The sequence below is a fragment of the Sinocyclocheilus grahami genome, unplaced genomic scaffold (genome assembly GCF_001515645.1).
Source record: "Sinocyclocheilus grahami isolate Dianchi unplaced genomic scaffold, SAMN03320097.WGS_v1.1 scaffold334.1, whole genome shotgun sequence".
In the NCBI taxonomy this organism is placed as follows: Eukaryota; Metazoa; Chordata; class Actinopteri; order Cypriniformes; family Cyprinidae; genus Sinocyclocheilus; species Sinocyclocheilus grahami.
In genome coordinates, this window is record NW_015505513.1 from 395,598 (window position 1) to 418,174 (window position 22,577).

General features: G+C 35.6%; 1 protein-coding gene across 1 annotated transcript in view; it reads right to left on the bottom strand.

The window, feature by feature from the left end:
- The window catches only part of LOC107602755 (regulating synaptic membrane exocytosis protein 1-like), a 64,198-nt gene that overhangs the window by 15,258 nt on the left and 26,363 nt on the right, over positions 1 to 22,577 (bottom strand). Inside the window, exons 4-21 of the mRNA XM_016295328.1 lie at positions 19,992 to 20,866; positions 15,902 to 15,942; positions 15,600 to 15,710; positions 13,634 to 13,733; positions 13,300 to 13,423; positions 13,128 to 13,184; positions 12,802 to 12,848; positions 12,016 to 12,134; positions 11,665 to 11,795; positions 11,075 to 11,246; positions 10,541 to 10,694; positions 8,222 to 8,278; positions 5,930 to 6,083; positions 5,013 to 5,126; positions 4,514 to 4,576; positions 3,427 to 3,504; positions 1,452 to 1,571; positions 557 to 646 (exon numbers count right to left, since the gene is read on the bottom strand). Of these exons, the coding sequence (XP_016150814.1) occupies positions 557 to 646; positions 1,452 to 1,571; positions 3,427 to 3,504; positions 4,514 to 4,576; positions 5,013 to 5,126; positions 5,930 to 6,083; positions 8,222 to 8,278; positions 10,541 to 10,694; positions 11,075 to 11,246; positions 11,665 to 11,795; positions 12,016 to 12,134; positions 12,802 to 12,848; positions 13,128 to 13,184; positions 13,300 to 13,423; positions 13,634 to 13,733; positions 15,600 to 15,710; positions 15,902 to 15,942; positions 19,992 to 20,866 (2,607 nt within the window). The remainder of the gene's footprint in view (positions 1 to 556; positions 647 to 1,451; positions 1,572 to 3,426; positions 3,505 to 4,513; positions 4,577 to 5,012; positions 5,127 to 5,929; positions 6,084 to 8,221; positions 8,279 to 10,540; positions 10,695 to 11,074; positions 11,247 to 11,664; positions 11,796 to 12,015; positions 12,135 to 12,801; positions 12,849 to 13,127; positions 13,185 to 13,299; positions 13,424 to 13,633; positions 13,734 to 15,599; positions 15,711 to 15,901; positions 15,943 to 19,991; positions 20,867 to 22,577) is intronic.

Below are 22,577 nucleotides of genomic sequence, written 5' to 3' on the forward strand. Positions count from 1 at the left end.
GGACAGGGTGCGAGGAAAGGAAAGAGGGGGAGAGGAGGGGGGAGGGGGGGGGGGGGGGGGGGGGGGGGAACAAAAACAAAAGGAGGAATGTAGGAAGCTAAATGGAAAGCTATCATGAGATCAAGGCCATGATGGTGCTTCTAACTGAAACTGTTACAGAAAAAGATGCTAAAGAACACGACTGAGTTGGTAAGGTTGTAAAAAATATATTATTACAGTAATATTACATACATATTTGTTAGATAAACATTATTACAATTTGGGGAGAAAAATCTGCATTGTAATATATTTTAAAATGTAATTTATTCCTGTGATGCAAATCTGAATTTTCAGCATCATTACTCCAGTCTTCTTTGTCACATGATCTTTCAGAAATCATTATAATATGCTGATTTGCTGCCCAAAAATTTTATTAATTAACAAATAAATAAATCAACTTATTTATGTAAACATCTTTACTGTTTGAACTTTTGAAATATTTTTGAGATGTTACGCAGACATGGCAGTGTAAGAATTGTGTACTTGTAGGTACTGATTTCCCCTTGTTTCCACATACCTTTCTCTTTCAGGTAAGTGGAAGTTTGACTCTGGTCTCAAACAAGTTGTACTGGCACTTCTTATTCTGTCTAATGAAGGCTGAAGATCACTGGAAAGAAAGAAAGAAAGAACAGTATTAACAGATGAATATATACATTATTAATCATCAGTGTACAGTGGGGACAGTGTGTCCTTTTTGTAGCATTTTGTAGTGTGTTTTGAAGGTACTTACACTTGAAACCCTTAAAATCATAAAATGAGTGTAAACAGATTATTGTTTCATTAAAAAGACTTTATGACCAATGGGACCATTTTCAAATGTTTTCATCTGTTCTCTTCCTGTACGTACATAAATATTAAACTGACCGCAACCTAAAAATGGCAACATCAAAATTAACTGGTTAAAGCTGAATCTACCTAAATATAATAATTTTGTACCAACAAAACTACTTTATATGGGTTAAATCATGTTGAAATATCTCTTTAAAGTAACCACCTTTTGCATTATACTTTATATTAATTTTTTGATTCTCTGGCTATTAACATAGTAATTGGGGGAGGGGTTGCCATCGGTAATACATGGCATAATATGGCATATTACGTCACGTCGGAGGACCGACGAATTGGGATCTTGCTTAGAGGGACCAATCTACTTCGAGTGTAAACTAAACGAGCCAATGCACTTTGGCATGCGATTATTGCATCCAGCTGCTGCTGATCACAGCGTGAGTATAAGTAGGCAGCAGATGCAGCGCATATTCAGCTTTTCGCTTTGGAGCCGAGCGATGCTTTGATTTCTCAGGCATATATACGGTACTTGTGCCTTTTCCAGCACAGCACAAACTATTTTAATTGCTCACTGCTTCTTCTCACTTGCTATTGATTGCTTTCTGGTTTGGATTTGGGCCCCTTACCCAGAGCTGACCTCGTCTGTGAACCTGAGAACACGCTGTGGAATGGCACTAAGAGGGATAACACCATCCCTCTCTGTTCGCCGGGGCGGTTTGTTCTTTAAGCATGCAGGGAGGGTAGAGCTTAGCATGGGAAGAAACAAATAAATAAACAAAAGCATGCATAACAGACATAAAAAGAAAGCAAAAATGAACTAAAAATTAAGTAAAAGTAGAAAGGGGCTTTTTAAATGTGAACATCACAAGAAGGGAAACTACTAATGCTCTCAGTTGAATAAATATATCTAGAAGCCATCTTTGTGATTGGGGTCGCCAACTTCAGAAGACGACAAAAAGGGACACTCTTGGGTTCTTTATAGGAAAATACGAGACAACATAAGGTGTCATGCTGTTGTGTACAAGCGTGTCTGCAGCTTTGTATGTCTCGAAACTCTGCTTGACTGAATTAAATGCTAAAATTAATCTGCAATATAATCACTTACTGATATACATGCCAGTTGTAAAATTTTATTAATCTGAATGTCATACTGAAGAATCACACATGCAACTCCGATCCCCTTACTTATGCGACAATTCTGCTTTATACAGAATGGTTTTCAGAATGTGTGAGTTATTGTTTTCTGTCTTTATATTAACATAATATATTTAAGCAATATTACAAGCAAAATTGCTATTTTCTATGAATATCAATATGACTGCAAATGTCATATTTACTTAACCATTCAATAAACAATGAGTTAATTGTATTGTGTGAAAATGTTAAGAGACAACTTTGTTCATTTTGACTGTTGATTGTTTTAGTTCCAAACAAAGCAACAAAAGAGTATTTTGTTCTTGAATGATTCATTTTTGAACAAATCGGAAGAGTCAATGATTCAATGACCCTCTCATAAAGACAGTGGTCACATACTTCCTAATGAATGAATCATCCGGTTTGAATGAATCGGTTAAATTAATGATTTTATAATTAGGACTTGTTGCCGGGTTTAGTTTCATATATAATATTTGTGATGCTGAGATGACAGAAAGCATAAGGGGAAAAAAAGTTTAATGTGTTAATATTTGAAATGTGTCAAATAAGTGCATTTTATTTCAAAAGGTAGATAAATGCATATTCCTAAAAATGTTTTGTCTAGAAGCTGTGTCTAGAAAAACAATATATGTTTTTATGACCAAGAGATATTCAATATTCGATACGTGTTATTGAATGTTAATAAGAGTAATTAATTTAATTTTCCTCATTTGTGGATACTGAATTTTCAGTATATATGCCAAGTTTATCTTAAACCAGATTAAAGCATACTCTTTAAGCAAATAATTTAATTAAGTATCTTGAAATATAAAAAATGTACACTAGGATGGGAATCAGCCGGGACCTGGTGATATAATATTGGATTCATATTTGGGTCATGATAACATAACAGTTTGATTCTTTATCTTTAGTGTATAGTTATTCAAAATTGTGATATATTGCATATTCTGCTTACTGGAATCTCATCTTCACTGAACAGTGTTGTTTTACCTAAATATATATATATATACAGTGGGTACGGAAAGTATTCAGACCCCCTTAAATTTTTCACTCTTTGTTATATTGCAGCCATTTGCTAAAATCATTTAAGTTATTTTTTTTTCCTCATTAATGTACACACAGCACCCCATATTGACAGAAAAACACAGAATTGTTGACATTTTTGCAGATTTAAAAAGTAATAAAAAAAATAAAATAAAAAGTAGTATGTGTTTATGAACAGAAAGCTACAGCAATTTCGCAGACTTGCTTTAAATAATTGGTGGACAATTAATAAATGCACATTATATTATTACAAAATACAACTCATGGTAAACTACAGTACAGAGATACAACACAATGAAAGGGAGGGGAAACTATGTCTGTAATGACTGAAACAGCACACACATTTACTGCAAGGGTCTGAAAGGTTTCACTAACAGTATGGGAATCTGCTCAATAGCTTACCTGTAAATATCTTTATGTATACCATTCACTAACAAGGGCATCTTTGGGGGAAGTGTGTTACAGTGCCTAGCTAATTTCCTAATTACAATAGCACAAACAAGCAGGCATCAAAAAGGGCAAAACATAATGAAAACCATTACTCAAGCAAACACCAAAAATATTTTCAATCGTTTAACATGGCAGACAACAGATGATAAATGACTGTAAATAAAGATTTCATGTAAATTCTTAAAAGCAAAATGAACTCAAAGGGGTTGTTTACACCTGGTCACTTCATGCGCTTTGTCTGATCGGATAGCTATCCGATCGTGAAAAGGCCAGGTGTAAATGCCCTCCGAAACGCATTCGAGACGGATATAAATCCGATCGCTCAAACCACTTCAGGAGGTGGTCTGGGCCGCATTCCAGACAAACTGCACCAGTGTAAATGCATCTGGTTGTTGAAACCACATATGTAAATTTTACTCTTCCCAAAATGTTAAAATAATAAACGTGTGAGAGCGTGTTATAGGCTATATGACATTATAGTCAGATATGACTGCACTAATGCAACACGCATCAACGAGGATGAGTAGCTGAGTATCTCTTCAGCAAGCCGACGTGCAAACTGCCACGAACAAAACAAAGTAATACGCAGATGGTCAACAAACAATCGTCTTCATTAAAAGTAGTAAGACAAACTAATCTTTCCAGTGCTGATGCCGCGCACTCTCCTATTGCGGTCTTTGATCTCGAAATGAGCTGATAATTAATAAAATACAGTGCTTATCTTTTGATTTTGTTGACGTGAACTCCGTTAAATTTAAATATAGCGCGGGAATTGAAGATTGGATTTATATCCGTTTTGCGACGACACATTTATGTAGCCAAGTGTAAATGGAAACGTTTTAACAAATCAGATAGATATCCGATCAGCGAAAACGCATGAAATGACCAGGTGTAAACAGGCAAAAAAATTCTTGCTCTAAATTCTCTTATATTTATGTCATCACCATAAGATTTGTATGCTCTAAAATTGTCAAGAAACATAGAAAGGCAAGGCATTCTGGGATACAGGTAACTCAAAGTTGCAGCTCTGGATGTTTACCTGTTTGTTTGCAGGCACTCAGCACTCCCACCTCGGATCGATCTGTGCATCTCCAGGACCTCGCTAAGTTTGCCATGGTGATGGTGACACATTGACAGTTTGACAACCAAACATAAAACAAAAGTAAGAGGATGGTAAGGAAAAAGAAAAGAAAGAAAACGGAATATGTGTAGAAAATGATAGACATGTATTTAGCAATATCTGTACTATTATTAATGGGAATGAACTAAAAACTATGACTGTTAGTCATATTAGTAGTATTAGTATTTAGTAGAGCAACAGCATAAAACATTTTGTTGACACAATATGAAAACACGTCAAACTCTGTTCTAAAACATCAAATGTACCTGATGCTATTTATCAATCTAGGTGTGAATAAAAACATACAATTCGGTATAGCTAAAGCATACGATTATGTAAAGTGCTACAGTGTTTTTCCACAAACACACTCACATTTTTATATATGCATTTGGAGCATTAAGCACTAGAATAGTGATACCTGTCCTCTGAATATTCATAGTCAGAATCTCCGGAGCGATGTTCCTGGTGGGAGTCGTGGCAGTGAGAGGGAGAGTAGGAATGATGGCGGTTTTTGTGGATCTCATCCAGACTCCTGAGGAGAGCATGACGAGTAATGAGTCGTACATCACACATAAATCATAATCTATAGGGCAAGACACTTCACACAACTATATCACCTATATCAGCATTACACTGAAATGCGTGCATGAATGAGCTCTATATCTATGCTGTGTCTGATGAAAGAGTTTTGCATGAACGCTGTTATTATCAAAGACCGACACGGAAGAGAAGAAATTGTTAATTTTTGTTTTCTTTGCGCACAAAAAGTATTCTTGTAGCTTTATAAAAATTACGGTTGAACCACTGATGTCACATGCACGGTTTTAACAATGTCTTTACTACCTTTCTGGGTGGCAGTTGCGTTGTTGTCATTTTCATTTTTGGGTAAACTATCCCTTTAAGACAATTTTTAGCAATAGTTGTTTTTTTTATAGTGAATATTTATTAATGTGTGTGTAAATTAGTTGATAAAAAACAGGAATTATTCATCAGCAACTGCTTCTGAGAAAAAAGTCAGAAAGAAACAAATAGTGATTTTCAATGGTAAAATAATAATAATAATTATTATTATTATATGATTTGAATATAATTATAATATAAAACAATAATATAAAATAAATAATAATAAATGCAACTTAAATGAAAACAAACACAAAAGTGACTTTAAATGACAAATTAATAATAATAATTATTATTATTATTACTATACATGTTAATATATTTAATTATAATATATAATAATAATTGACAAATAACAAAGGCTAAAAATCTTTATTGTTAAATTGTTGCTATGATTGGTCAGTTAGGTTGTGCTATCCAGTTGATGTGGCTCACCTCTGCATAGGGACGTGTGCAGGTCGAGAGCGGGCTCTGCATTGGTCTTCTCTGTGTGGGGATACTGACCGCGAGCGATGCTGTATGGCTGCCTGTCTCTCAGGTACGGTCAGTGTGCTTGACCTGTCCCTGTCTCTGGAGTTCCTCTCTGCTGCTTTAATACAAGTACATTCTGTGTCATGGACTTGTTCCAGCCAAAAAAAATACAGGGACATTGGAGAGTGACAATAACACACCAACATTCGCATTTCTAAAACTACTACAATTCATGCCAAGGGATTGTGCTGAAGTACCAGCACAACTGCTACTGCTCTACACATGCTAGAAAGAAAACAAGCAAAAAAGAAAGACCGAAAAATAAAATCTGCTCTGTGTGATTGTACTGTTACCATTTGTCTGATTTTGTCCCCTTTCATGTATTTATTTGCATGATCAATTGGTGTCACGTTTTACATTTGACTTTTATCTCATTCGCTTGGCAGAACAAACCTAAGCATTAACTGTACATGATGCATGAGTTTAGTGAAGTCTCTAAAAAGATGGCAAGTCTTGACGGTAGAAATGTATAAAGCCTTTCAATTGTGTTATGGTAAAAATATGATATGGGATTTTTTTTCCCCCAATGCTATCAATGGGAGTTTTCCCCTTTCAATAATGATTTCCATCACCATGCGGCACCCTAAAAATGGCTTCTTTCCATCTTCTTTCTATCCAGTTTTTCGTTCTTTTGTGGTATTACTTGGCATAGTGATTAGAAACTAGTTAAACAGCAAAAACAATGCTTGATGCTTGATGCACAACTGTACTAATGTCAAGCAAACAACACCACAAAATGTCACCACAACAAATCTGTTTCAACGTTATAAATTAATGTTCTAAAGTACAACTGTAAACAACTACAGATGATGCTACATCTGATCAAGGAGTTGCTGGTTACAACCACAGAGCTTTAATTAGGCTAGCCTAATTCATTAAATCATAATGCGAAACGAAGCATTTAACAGCATATGTATCATTTTCACTGAAACACATACAGTTTCCACAGTTTCCACTACAATTCACTCACGAAAATATCTATGAACTATGAAGTGAATGTATTTGAGCACAATTTAGAACTGGAGAAGCACACTGATTTGCAATAGTAAGGAATTGAGGCTTTTTGTAAAAGAAATCTGACTTGCATGCAGTTACATTAAAATGTAGATTTGGGAAGGAAGTGAATCGTCCCCCAATCAATGTTGAAAGGAATTTAAAATATGCCTAAATTAAGCATTAAGCGCTTCAGGGTTTCTGAGAATTCATGACTCATGCATCTGATGAACTTTTTATGATTGCTCATCAAAGCACTAACTCTGAACAAGTGCAAGTTTTCCTAAATTAATAAACAGAATATAAATGGAAAGCACTCCATTATACCCCCCCCCCCTCCACATGTTCAAATTAATCCTGAGTTCTTTTATGTGGAAGTAATATAAATATCAAAATATGTCACATTATCAAGTTCTCAGCATTGACATTAACTATATATTAAAAAATTTCAATCAAACACATTGTCTAGACAACAATCCTTAGATTTTATCTTGGATATCCAAGATAAATATAGTTTAAGAGTATACCGTGTTTACTGCAGGTATGACAACTTGCAGTACTCTTATGTTCATGGAACAAAGTATAAAAAAAACTTGAAATTCAAAATATCAGCCACAGCGTATTTATCTTTGATGCTCTAAATTCTACAGCAAGCTTTACTACAGGCATGCAACAGAGGTAATTTGTCATAAGACCCATATTAATCCTGTTACATGCTGTAATACACTGTTATAATCACTTTATAACCTCTAGCTACTTCAGCTTGACAACAAAATTAAACAGGTCTTATGAAGGTGATAAAAATATGTTTTATAGAGCGTGATTGTGGAGTCATTCCTCCACAGTGTCCATGCACAGAATTCATGTGAGGTGTTTCTGTGGTTCAGTTGAACACTCTACAGCCCAGCACAGGGGGAGAAAGACTCTATTCTGTTTTTTTTTTCAAACTAACACAGCCTTCTTTTATTACATATTATTCTATTCAACGCATACACACACTGTTTGATCTTATGCTTTCATCTTTGTGCCAATTAAGAATAAATAAATTTGTATTTGAGGTGCTTGTATACAACTAAAAGGCTCAGAGGAACAGTAAAAAACAACAACAACTGTAAACTCTACAGTAATAATATGTGACATTAGCTTTCTTTTTCACCCTGTGATGGGTTTCTACTCTTCAGAGTAATGATTGCCCCCACCCACCTGAGGACACTACTGTTATACCATCATCATAATCTGTTTCAATGATGCGATGAGATCCTGAGACACACACACACACACACACAGCATACAGTTCAACTGCTGAACATATAGTACAACAAATATTATAACTGCACTGCAACCTGCATTCAAAGCAATTCAGTTTTACCTTATTTTTCCTTCACCCTCTTCTCAGCACAAACTGGGGTATGAATAATTAATATGGTTGTTTGATCATTTGCTTGCTTTATTTATACTGTAGCTGTTGATTTTGTTCTCATGTTTAGTAACTTCTGACTTCTGTCTTTGCTCCTCTGCTTTAAAATATCAGTATTAATCTCATCAACAACATTAGTGATGGAAATGTACATTAACAAAGTCTCTTTTGATTTCGAAAACAAAGACAAAGTGTATAATATGCGTAAGGATGATAATATATATATATATATATAATTTAGATCAATTTTAACTAATATAAGGCAAGATGTACAGTATTTTTCGATGAAGAAAAATATAGAAATTATATGATTTTTTTCAAATAATGCAATCAGTTAATAATAATCATGCACTGAACAATAAACATCAGTAAACTGAAGCACTTAAATTACTCACCCAAACACTTATCTGTATAATGCAATAAAACTACAACATGGAAAATTAATAACTGAAGCATAAAGTATTCACAGCATTGCATCATAGTAGGCCTGGTCGATAAAACGGTATCGATATTTATCGACGGTATACCCTCTTCGATAACGATATACATTTTTTTTCGATATAGTGCATGAAATAGGCACGTGCTATGAGTGACGCAGACCGCACACACAGACACGAACATGAGTGCTGTGCCTGCCTGTGATGAGGAGATTGTGAATAAAAAAATTAATATTAGTCGAATTTAAAATAAACATTTGCATCAGAATGCAAAAATAGTACAATCAAATGTTAGGTGTGCGTCTGGGAGCGTCATCAGTGGAGCACGAGATGATGATGTAAGTGACGTTTTTGCATTTTAATGTTTTATAAGTCTAGCCCACAAGACGCGCAGTTGCAGTGTTATTCATTCAAAATATTAGAGAAATATAGAAGCTCAATGCGGAGAAGATCTTGATTAGTTAAAACCGAAACCAAGCCATTCACACAGAACGCATATTCAGCGCATTTTTTAGACGGACAAATATGACTGCTGCACTCACTTCTAACACACGAGATGTATAGACAGCCATGCAAAGTTAAAACAGTTTAAACTATTAGAAAACACGTCACAAATTTGTGGAGATTTATTCCTTTTCACTGCGTCTCATATGTTTTTAAATGCTATCTGCGTGATGAGTGTTTCGGCTCTTTGTATTAAGCAATGCATAAATACATGATGCTGTTTTGTTCATAATTGTTTATGCAATTTACATTATTATGTTTGATTTATATGAGTTAATTTAGACGCAATGCACGTTTTTTTATAGACAGTTATTTCCTTTGCGTTGGCAATTTAATGCGCTGCATTATTTTGCTCATTGCGCCCTCCTGTGGCCTCGGGAGACAAGCCAAAAGTTTCCATCAGACCTATTTAATCGGCATATAAAACATTAGAAATTAGATATTTGTTTAATTTTTATTTTGTGTTTGACTGTTAAAACAAATAAATTGGGTTAATTAAAAAATACAGTGGTTAAATTTAAACGTTTTTTTCTATTGCTCTTTGTTTTAAAAAAGGTTATAAAAAATGTCAATAATTATCGATACCGAACGATATGAAACATTATATCGTTGATACATTTTTTAGTTCATAAATAAATAAACTTTTACATATCTGGTTTGATTTGATTCTTGTAAACCAAAATATTTTTGTCTTAAATTTAAAATGAGTAAACTTATTTTAACACGATGAAATAAATTCAAATGATTTTTTCATCAAAAGACAAAAAAACTAAGAGTTTAAAAAAAATGAACAGTTGATTGTCTATATCGTGTGGTTTGCTCTTCATAACTTTTACATTTCTCAAAGAAAACATTAAATGAAGCACATAATATTGGCCAATTTAAAACCATGTAAATAAAGGAAACAATTTGCATCACTTAATTTTAACTTTCAACTGAGGACATCATCTATAAAACATATTTCCCTGAATGGGTAATTGTGTCCATAATGATTTAAAGTAATCTAAACCCAAATTTTAAGATATTGTAAGTAATTTACTTAAAAAAAAAGAGCAATGCAAACTGTTGCCTTCATTTCTTTTTATGAACACCTCACTTTTTACAGTGACACACACACACACACACACACACACTGTTAGCACACATACACCAGCTTATACTTACTTTGCAGTTTTTTACTTGGACTGTCTCCATGAACATGTCTGCTAAGGAGGCAGGGGGACGGCTGGGGCAATGGTAGGGATGACACATCATGGGTCTGCAATTTGTACCAGTGTGGCTGGTCATCCAATAGAGCTGTTTCCAGCTCGATCAGAATCTGGTCAAAACGAACGCCAGAAAAGGGGAATTTGAACAATGAAAGCATAACTGTTTGGAGGCCAAAATAACCCAAAGCACTACCAGATACACTTTACACCTGAGAAACATCAATTGACTGCTTCAGAGCAACTGCACACTAGGGGCATGTATAAATTAGCATATAAACAAAATGGACTTCAAAGAGCTTATTACTATGCTCCCACCGATTGGGATTTTATTTTATTTTTTAATTCAGGTGGTTTGAAAAACTATTCTTATGCATACCAGTGGAGTCAAGAAAATTGAACACAAGTACATATTATGTGTTGTTTTGAAGCTAGATATAGATACCTTGATATCTTATGTCAGGACATACTACTGTAGTTTAAGCACACACACCTCTCCCAGAAATTCACTCTCTTCCTCCTGGACTCTGGGCTGGTCCCAAACAGTGATCTCCAGCATGCGCTCTCTGAAGTCTCTGTGGTGAACGTGAGAATACAGGAACGTCTGGTTCCACTTTGGCTCTGCAGTCTTCTTCACCGTTTTCGTCCGTCTCTTGCTCTTGTCACTATGTAGACGAATGTAGTATGCTTATAAGAGTGTGTGCAGTCTGCAAAATTTAGCAAATTTATCCCAAAAATCAGCACAAATAGTCTGCAGATTCCATTTCCACCTGCTTATCATTTAATCTTTTGGCATGGAATGCATTTCAGATACTCCGCAATACCCAAAATGGAAAATGCAAGTCAGATCTTACAGTAGAGAGCTAGTGCATGGACGAATATATCATTAAAGACAAAAAAAAAATTGTTTTTGAGAAAAGAAACATTTTTGAGGCCACCAATCTACACTGCCATTCAAAAGTTTACAGTCTAGTCTTACAGTTTTAGTGCTTTTAAAGTCTCTTCTCTTCTGAGCAAAAATACAGTAAAACAATAATATTGTTAAATATTATTACTATTATTAATACATTTAAAATATTTTACCTTCTATCAGGAAGAAAATACATTTTGACGTAGGGATTTCTAGGTCGTCCGTCTGGTCGAGGGGGCAGTTCTCGTGCTTGTAGGACATTGACAATAAGCTGATGGCCCACTTTATCATACCATAATTTCACCTTGGTAAAAATTATAATAATAATAATAAAAATTATAATAATAACAAATAAACATATCACTTTCTCCAAGTTTTTAAAGTGTTGGCAATGCATTTTTTTTATAACTCAGCAAACAGATAAAATATGTCAACCCTGTGTCACACACCACATTCCTTTTCAGGTGAGAAAATAGGTCTAAATATTTTTTTCTGCAAAGTGTTTTCCCCCTCTCCATGCTTACCGACAGCTGGCCTGGCAGTACCAGAGGGAGGTCTCTCAATATCCCAGGACTAGTCGGTGACATTACAGAGATGGATGGACGGTCCATCTTTTGGGATTCATCTATAGAACTCGAACCAGCTGTAAGTTCAAAAAGTTGACATAATAGGTATACAGCTGTGATGTATTGCACACTTAATGGTGAAATGTACTACATTTAGATTTTTAATCATAGTGTTTGTCATGTCATATTCGATAAAGATAATTTTGTCATCATTACTCCCCCTCATGTTGTTCCAAACCTGTATGATTTTCTGTCTTATGTAGAACATAAAAGAATATATTTTGAAGAATGCTGGTAATCAAACAATTGATGTCCCATTGACTTCCATAGTTTTTCTTTCCCTACCATGGAAGTCAATGGGAAACAACAACTGTTTGGTTCTTTAAAATATCTTCTTTTGTGTTCAACATACAGGTTTGGAATGACACAAGGGTGAGTAAATGATGACAAAATGTAATTTTTTTTGTGAATTATACCTTTAATGAATGTTTTTGAAAATAATTTTGTTGAGGTGATTAACACTGCCCTTGTGTCAAACAATGAAAGTCAATAGTGACTCTTGTTTTGATGCATTTTAATCACATGGAAAAAAAGCAGCTTGGACATTCCGCTAAATATCTCCTTTTGTGCTCCACATAACAAACAAAGTCATACAGGTTTGAAATGACACGAGTGTGAGTAAATGATGACAGAATTTTCACTTTATGGTGAACTATCTTTTGAAACTAAAGTCACAAAACCTACTTGATTCTAGAGGAGGATGTGATGTTCCTGGAAGTCTTGGAGTTTCTCTGCAGGAAACAGAAAATTGAAGCACAGGAGAAAAGAATGTCAGTTGACAGATCATTAGCTTCTCCCTCGGTTAGTTTTTCCACATACATACACACAAACTTGACTCCCTCTTGAGACGTCATAGCAAAACTGTCCAGACACAGGAAAGAATAGGGAACTGAAGGACCGCTCTAATGCAATGGCTGAACAGTTTTAAGGGTGAGAGGAGGGTCTGGAGCATGTAGGGTGACAATGGAGACACTAGGAAGAAGAACAGTCTCAGATACTACTTTACTTACTGATATGCTCTATAGACCTTTTTCAAGAAGTTTTTGGACAGAATTCGCTGAATACATCTTTAACATGCAACAGGAAGAAAAATCACTGTAGTCACTCATACGTCCGAAGGTTTGTTTTCTTTATTTAATTTCTAAACTAGCTGCTAATTTTTTTGTGGTTTGTTTAGCTTACCCAATTGGTCTGGAAACAACTATTTCCACTTGAGGTGCTGACTGGGACTCTAGAATAATATTGTACACTTCCTTTTTAGTTGCTCCAGGCAACGCCTTTCCATTCCACTGTAACACCTCATCGCCTGAAAAAAAAACCACATTTAGCACTTGGTGGCATCCTGCATAGACAGACTGACTGAATAATGAGCTGTGAAAAATTACACGTAGATATGCAACCAAAAATATCAACGGAGATCTAGCAGAAGACATCCATAAAGCTAAGGTCAAAATACAATTTTTAAATACTGCAACTTTCTTACAAAATTAGCCAGTCAAAACTGAATAATTATTACCTGCTCGTAAATGGCCTACAATGTCAGCCAAACTTCCTTTCTTTACTTTGGTGATAAAGGCCCCCAGTCTCCCTGACTCTGTCATTTTTCCACCAACCACCTGGACAGGACAGACGAGTCAAGTCAAGTAAAGTCACCTTTATTTTTATAGCACTTTATACAATAGAGATTGTTTCAAAACAGCTTTATGGTATTAAACAGGAAAGTAACAGAATCAGTGATGCAAATCCAAAACTCTGCCATAAAGCAGCTCTAGCAAGACAAAAGTGTCATTGTTTAGTACAGTTTTGATTCAGATCAGTTCAGTAATTAAACTAGTTCAATTCAGCAATAAGAAGCTCTACTGAGAACAGCAGTGTCGTTATTCAGTTCGAGTCATTTCAAGTTTTGTTCTCATCCAATAGCGTCAGTGCTGTCTAAGCAAGCCAGAAGATGACAGTAGCAACGAACCCAAACTCCATCAGATGAAAGGAGATGGAGAAAAAAAAACCTCGGGAGAATCCAGTTCTCCCCTGGCCTAAGTGAATGAACACGATGACACAGTGAACCATGTTTACTCACAAACTAAGTACTGTTCTTCAGCATCTTTACAGAGACATTTTGTAGAGCATGGTGCTAGCAACACTAAAATATATCATTTGAAAGCACTGCAAGTCACTTTGGATAAAATGTCTGTCAAATGCATAAATGCAGTAGGGTAAAGAAGCATCCATAATTTACTAGGATGACAAAACAAACAAAAAGTATGTCTGATTATTACGAGTATGTCTGATTACTGACTAAAGCAAAACACATTTGTTTTATGGTTTTTAGTAGTAAATGCCAAGTACTGTCATGAAACTCTAAATGGCACAGGCTGATGCATCATTAATGCAAATTGATGATATTATTCACAGTGTTAAATTACTTGGCAAAAGCTGATTGGTTCATGTTGCATGCGCAGCCACTGAGCTTACTGCTTTACATTTAAATGGCTGGTAAGCACTCACTAGAGCATTTCACAGTGTACTTTCAGAGTTACTCTGAAACCCTCCACCTTCCCCAGCTCCACCTGTATAGATCTGCTACGGGTTATTATATATGCTATTTGCGCAGCAGCCGTTTGTTTTAAATACTCACAGCACCGTGTCGGCGTATGTATTGGCAGTAGCAAGTTACTGTATTTGCTTTGCAGCAGCAGCAATAATCTACAACAACATCAATAACCAACAGCAGCAGCAGCAGCGTAGCAGATCTATTCCGCCAAGACCAAATACATTAACATTGCCATAATCATTCCCATGCTAAAATCTTCCAAGAGTTGTCATAATAGAACTATAACAACCCTTGTCATTATTACCTTTATATATCATAACAAGACCAAATAATGACAAGAAAAGGTGTAGTCTTGTGTAGTTTAAGGTGTAGTCACATTTAGCATTGCAAAATTTAGCAAGTTAAATCCAGTCATTTTAATGGGAATCAGTGCAATTTCGCCTGATGGACTTCTGGAGGTAAAGAAATTCCCCTATGTCAATTTCACTTTGGGTTCAAATTTTTGAACTTTGACCTAAATTTGCAGCACAGACTGAAAGCAAGCCTCTCTTCTGCAGTGACTTCTGTGTGGGTGGAGTTTCATAACTTAGCAATAAAGCAAAACTGAAGCTCCACAATGGACAAGGTCCTCATTCTGGCTACTCAGCCGGTTCTGCATAATATTACACCTCAATTATAAAGAAAAAAGCTGTAAGGAAAGCTGTTATTTAGGGCTGGTTTGTTTGCTAGCTGGCAGAATAGCTTTGGATGTTTATTTCATCATTATTATTCCCATATTATTAACTATATTTTGTCACATCTGGTCCTGCGTTCGCCTGTGAAATTTCAATACAGTAAATGGGACCGCACCTTTAGTGTAGTACATCCCTTCAAGTGCAAGACACGGACAAAGATGTGATTAGCTAGTGTAAACTGCCATTGACAAGCTCACCTTCAGACCCAGCAGGGATCCGGCTTCTCGTGGCATGGTGGAGCGCTTACTTAGAGTGATCCGGCCAATCAAATGATCTCCCTCTTTGGATGGCTGCCAGCTCACTGGATGCTGTGAGGAAGCGAACAATGCTTTTTTAGTCCCATTAATGCTGAACACACATTGCTGACATGACATGTATATGTGAACATACAATTCAGTGAGTTCAGCTACAGAAACGCTGTAATCAAACAACTTCTGTTTCTGCTATTATCCATTGCCGGCACTGATACATGACTGCAATATATGATTGAAATATTTACATGCCACACAGTTGGGTCCAGAGGATGACAGTCCCAGTCACCTGCAGAATAGAAATTGACATTATGAACACAGTAATTAATCCAAAATAGAGTTGTAGAAGCCTGATGACAGTCGTAATGGAGGATTGTTTTAAAAACTGCATAGCTTCTAGATGGAAACCAATTTGTGAAAGTGTTATTTAGTATCACTGACATTTTAATGTAGTAATATAGTTTTTGTTAATATTTTACATTAGACTTTACTTTTTTTTATTTGTTAGAGTTCTTTAGTTAAATGTCTGTGTAGTTTTTAATAACCTAATAAAAAATTATAAATGTTGGCAACTAGCTGACATAAAATAAGTTTTAATGTTTTTAATATTTTATTTCAGTTCAGTTATAATAAAGCAAAAAATTTTCTTTTATTTTTAAGTCCTTCAAATGTTTATTAATGTTTTTAATTTTAACTGAAATTAATCAAATTTTTTTGTAATTACAAACTTTTTTTGTAATTAACATGTTAGTGGATTCAGTTACATTTTTCAGGAAAATATGTTTTGCAGTTGGTTTCAGCAATTTTATGTGAATTACACTTCTAGAGAAAATGTATGTGCATAGATAAATACAATTTACAAAGGAGGATTTTATTAATCTCAGCCTGTCAATTATTTTGGCCGATGTCATATTGAATGAATGCCTTAAAAGCGTTAAGAAAAATTAACTGTGTTAAACATTTAATCGCATGTGTAATTTTGACAGGCCTAATCAATACATGTGGTTGTTTAATGACCCAGAATTTGACCTTTACCTTACAGGAAGAGGGAATTTTCTCACTTGATAAGCTGTGTATAAGAATAGACTCATACTAGATAGATTTACACTTGAGAAGAAAACTAATGCTATAAATTGATAGAGAGTTCATTTAACTTAAGGGGAGCATATCACAAAGTATATTTGCCTTCAGCAACAAAGGTGGTAGATGTTTAAAGTGCCAAACCCCAAACAAGATACTATATAGCCTGTATAAAAGTTTACAGTCTCATTTGATCATCTTGATTACATTCATAAAACTGTCTTCCAACTCTAATGTATAGTGCCCAAAAAGACCCTCCGCACATACTGAATGAAGTATAAGCTATTCCCTTGGCAATGACTGACATTATAAGCTTCTGTCCAGTATTTGCTTGTCCTAGTTATCAGGAATGAAGTCACATTAGCTCTGTATCTGCCATTACAAACACAACTGCCAATGCCAAAGATGGTGCTACAGTAAAAAAAGAAAGAAAATGGTGAGTTAACAATGGTAACATCTAAACTAACCGGTTTTACTTGAGTCAGAAATTTGAATTAACATCCACCTAATTACATTAATTTATACAACCAAAATTACTTTATATGATTTAAATCATGTAGAAAAAACCTATTTGAAGTAACAATGCAGGTTACCACTTTTTGCAGTGTATATTCATATGTGACCCTGGACCACAAAACCAGTCATAAGGGTCAATTTCTCGAAATTGAGACTTATAAATCAGCTGAAAGCTAAATAAATGGTTTGGTAGGATAGGACCATATTTGGCTGAGATACAACTATTTGAAAATCTGGAATCCGAGGGTGCAAAAAAAATCTAAATACTGAGAAAATCGCCTTTAAAGTTGTCCAAATGAAGTTCTTAGCAATGCATATTACTAATCAAAAATTAAGGTTTGATATATTTATGGTATGAAATCTACAAAATATCTTCATGGAACATGATCTTTACTTAATATCCTAATGATTTTTGGCATAAAAGAAAAATCGATAATTTTGACCCATACAATGTTTGTTTTGGCTATTGCTACAAATATACCGCAGTGACTAAAAGACATGGCTTTGTGGTCCAGGGTCACATCTTATCCTAAAAAGGCAAAACTTAACTTTTTAAGGTAATATGAATAACTTGTTATGAGTTAGGGCTGCATGATAATGGTTAATGATTATTTTGCTCAAAAATTATAATCACAATCACAAATTTTGTTTTACATTTCATCAGAATTATTGTACTTTCGTGTAGCCAGATATTAAGAGAATGTCAACTTATGTGAAGGGTCTATTCTACCACGTCAAGTTTCCTAAATCATTATATTTATCATATAAATGAACACACTCTATACATTATGAAAATTGGCAAAACTTTAAGAAACTTCTCTCAAAAGCTAATATAGTAAGATTTTGAATATTGAGTTCAACAATTATTTAAAATTATGTTAACATTTTTGTAAGTATAAATCCTAAATCCTACTCAATTTTAATAAATACCCCTGCACAACAACAATCACAAACAATATGTCAAGATTCGTGTTCATTCTTGTTACCAAGGAAAGATAAAACCAATGTTAAATTAAATAACTTTTTCAGGATAAATAACCAGCAGCCCAATATTGGCATCAAATCAATAAATTCAATCAAAACATTTGGATTCTATTTGATCTCATCTCCAGTGTTGGTGCAATCACTGTCTTTTGCATTTTTAGGACAGGATAGGAGGAGGTGACGGTGGTGATAGAGAGAAGTTATGTCAACTTCAACAAACTCTTTTAAAACACAAACATTTACAATATCATTTAAGTCTCAAATTATGTCTGTGTTTGAAAAAATTCTGGGGTGAAAATTGCAGTGAATTTTGGAATAAAATGTCAAACTTTGTCTTCCAAAGATTAATTTCAGAACAAGCTTTTCTGGATCCTAAACACACACAGATAAATATCATTTTCACAATTTTTTAATAATTTGACAAAATTGGAGCTTAATTAAATACAAACACATGATGCCAGGGACTTTCACAATTCTGCGACCTGCAGCTGAGAGTAATGGAAAGAGCCAAAGCGTAATCATGCTCAGAGCTGGAATGGGTTACCCAAGGATGAATATGAAAAAGTCCACAAATGGAACATGCTGCATCCCAGGACTGACGAAAGCCAGCCAGTCAGTCACTCAGCGGTTTTCTGTGAGAGCTGCTGACCTAATTCCCAAATCTGGTGCCCTAAAAATGTTCCAAATAAACAAATGGAGCTTCACTGCATGAATCAGCAGGGTTTGTTTCACAGACCTCAGACTCAGGACTGATCATCATGGTTGAACAGCTTCAATGGCGTATGTAACATGATGCTATTTATGGCTTTGATGTGAGTATTATGCAGAAGGAACAGTTATAAACTTTGAGAACAATATATATATATATATATATATATATATATATATATATATATATATATATATATATATGTATATAACAGTGGGCGCTAAAAAAAAAAAACGATTCAGATGGTAATAGTTTCTCATATGGACGTCTGTAAAAATCAATTTAAATATCACCTCTGTGATAAAATCTCGTGGATTTTGATGGCGATTTATTCACAGTGGAGGAGCGAGTTCTGTGATCCTTTGAACCCGCTTGAATACCTGCTGCTGCCATAATAAAGACCCATTTCAGATGTTTACGTGCTTTTCTTCTCTTTTTGCTCCCAGTCGCTGTGCTGGAGCAGTTACGAAGTATTGTTCTTTTAAATACTTTCCAGCATTTCAGAAATAAATATGTATGCAAATTACACCAAAGTACAACATTACCTTACGGTGTTCAGGAGTGCTCAAAAAAATTATAAACGAAATTAAATTACCACACGACCTTGGTGTTTGTCAAAAAACAGTAGGTAATTTGGCCGAGGATTTTTACGGGGGTGCTGAGAAAAAAACACAGACATCCTGGATTCGGACGCTATTAAAATCACCAACTACCCCCTGTAAATGGTGAAAATCACTTACGTCCCCCTGTGAAACAATTACCGTCTGAATAGGGCTAAAGACAGTTTTTCATTTTATTTTAAAACACCTGCTACTTTAATAACCTTGTGCAATAAAATAGTGTCAGTGCCCATGGCCCAGTGTCCCACACCAAACACACACCATCAATCTGTTTACACTTACTGCTGCCATGATCACTAAAAAATATTCAATTTAAAATAAAATTTTTACTTATCACCACATTTACCACTGTATTGCGTATGTAAATAAGAGTGTTTAGTGAATTTGTGGCTATTTGACAATAAAATTATCTACATAAAGATCACCTACCTTTTTCACTAACACTTTCGATCTCCACGTCCTCACAGCTGGTGTATTCAGGCGTGGAGCCGCCCTCTTCTTCCGAGCTACTGATGGACATCTGCCTTTTGTTGAGGCCTCGTTTGGGTCTATAGGCTCTAGGTGGAGGTGGCCGTAACGACTCAGATTGGTCCGAGCTAAGAGAAGAATCTTTACGCATGATTTCTGCAGCCTTTTCCCGCTTAGCCCTGTGCAGAAAAGCTGCGGACCCAGGTTCCAGATGCCCCTTTGGGCCCCAGTCCTGTCCGTCCCTGAGGTCTGGGGGCCCAGTAGGGCCCACTTGAGGGCCACCGTGGCCCTGTTTAGCGAGGGATCCTTGTCCCCCAATGCCACCCCCCACGGTCCTGTCCACAGAATAAGCTCGATGGGTTTCTATAAGGGCTTTGCGGTCTTCGTTGTTAGCCACTCGTTGCCTGCTCATGCGATTTCCAGCCGCCTCACCCCCATCTTGCATTAATCCAACTTCGTTGATGGCTAGGTCACTGTGATGACGCTCCTGACGCATTTTGGACACTTTGGCATGCATACGCATTTCCTGTTCCTCCTTCTGTGGTTTGACAGGGTAGCGTGCGAGGTTCGGGTCACTGCGGTACCGAGTCTGATACTCTTCCTCTCGTCTTTGACGCTCTCGCTCTTCCTCTTCCTGTCTCCTTCGCCGCTCGGGATGGGTGGGCTCATCTTTGGGATATTCCTGCGAGTGGCCTTTCTCCAATCGTCTACTGTCACGCTTCTCACCTGGAGCTCGGTCTTCAGAGGCCTGTGATGACAACCGGCCTGGGCCTCGCCTTCTCTCTCCACGTCCCATCACCTTTCCATTCTGCTCATGCAGGGACACTGGTCTCTTCCTATTATTCAGCAGACAGAAGTGGGAAATACTTTGAGATACTGTATAGCATTTGGAATTTGGAAGTGCTGCATCCAATTTGCATTCACAACTGCTACAATAGCAGTTATTTATAATAAATAGCACAACACCTGTTAACCCCTGTGTTTTAAATTGTGTTGATTCAAATCCAAAAAGGATTTAGTTGAATATGCATCTGATAGGAAGACAAGCAACAGACGTCATCCTATAAAGAGATTATAAGGCAGGAGCTGCAGTCCACATACTGCCAGTTGAAAACAGGTCAGGATAAACAGATTTTGTTTAAATGTCCAGCTTAAAATAGAACAAATTGTATGTTGACAATAGGGATATGTAACACCACATAGGCCTATTTTGAAAATTCAGTTCTGGGAACCCAATGACTAGCTGAATATTCGGTCTTAACAAAGCCCTCTACAATTTGGATTGCTTCACATAACCCTGGAACTACTAAGAATCTGACATGCCATCTTGAAACATGGCAATAAGGTCCAATCAACTAACATTAGTTGTCCCACTTAATATTAGGTGGCCTTAACTACTATGTTATTACATTTAAATTAACAATTTGGTAGAATGCACGTATTTAGTACATACATGTTGTACTTATATTTTAAAAATACCTGCATGCAATTACATCTGTAATTAATTTCTGTAATTACATTCATAATTACACTGTTGACCCATCTCTGAAATGGCGCTACAGGGTGACACAGAGGAGACGGATTGTTGAATAAAGTCTTCTTTTTTTCTTTTTCTTTTGTGCACAAAAAGTATTCTCATAGCTTTGTAAAATGACGGTTGAACCCCTGATGTCACATGGATTATTTTACAGATCTCCTTGCTACGTTTCTGGACTTGGGAACATTTCAGTTGCGTTGCTGTCTATGCAGGGTCAGACAGCTCTCAGATTCCATTAAAAAATATCTTAATTTGTGTTCCGAAGATAAACAAAGGTCTTACGGGTTTGAAACGACATGAGGGTGAGTAATTCATGACAGAATTTTCATTTTTGGGTGAACTATCCCTTTAAGGCCACCTAATATAAAGTGGGACCACATTAGATAATGCATTTGGTATGAAGTAACAACAAACCACAACAATTGACAATATAACACATTTTGAAGCATTTATAATTCTGAGCTAATCTTAATAAATATACTATTGTTCATTGTTAATTCATGTTTGTTCATAATACAATTAAATATAAATGTAGATATTATTCGCTCTTTGAAATTAGCTATTTTTGGCCATTCATTAAAAGCTCACACAACCATGCATTCTTCAAAAACTCCACATTATTGTAAAAGTAATCTGTATAAATCTATAAAGAAGCTCAAATGTGCTTGCTCGACAAGCATTTTGGGGGTTGCTGTTGTGTCATGCAAACATGTTTGAGCTTCTTGTGCATCAAGCAAGAACGGTTTGTTTATTGTATTTGATGTGTCTGATGTCCACGTTGATGACCAGCGTTTAAATGTTAGTAAAAGCCTTAATTAAATCTATTAATCATATAAAGCAATTATGTCGGTTAAATCTTCAATTGTGTTCCAAAGATAAACAAAACTCAAAGAGGTTTGGAATGACACAAGGGTGAGTAAATGATGACAGAATTTTATTTTTTGGAGTGAACTTTATCTTTAATTTATACACTTTAAAATGGTAAAAATTTACAATTAGTGTATGTGAAT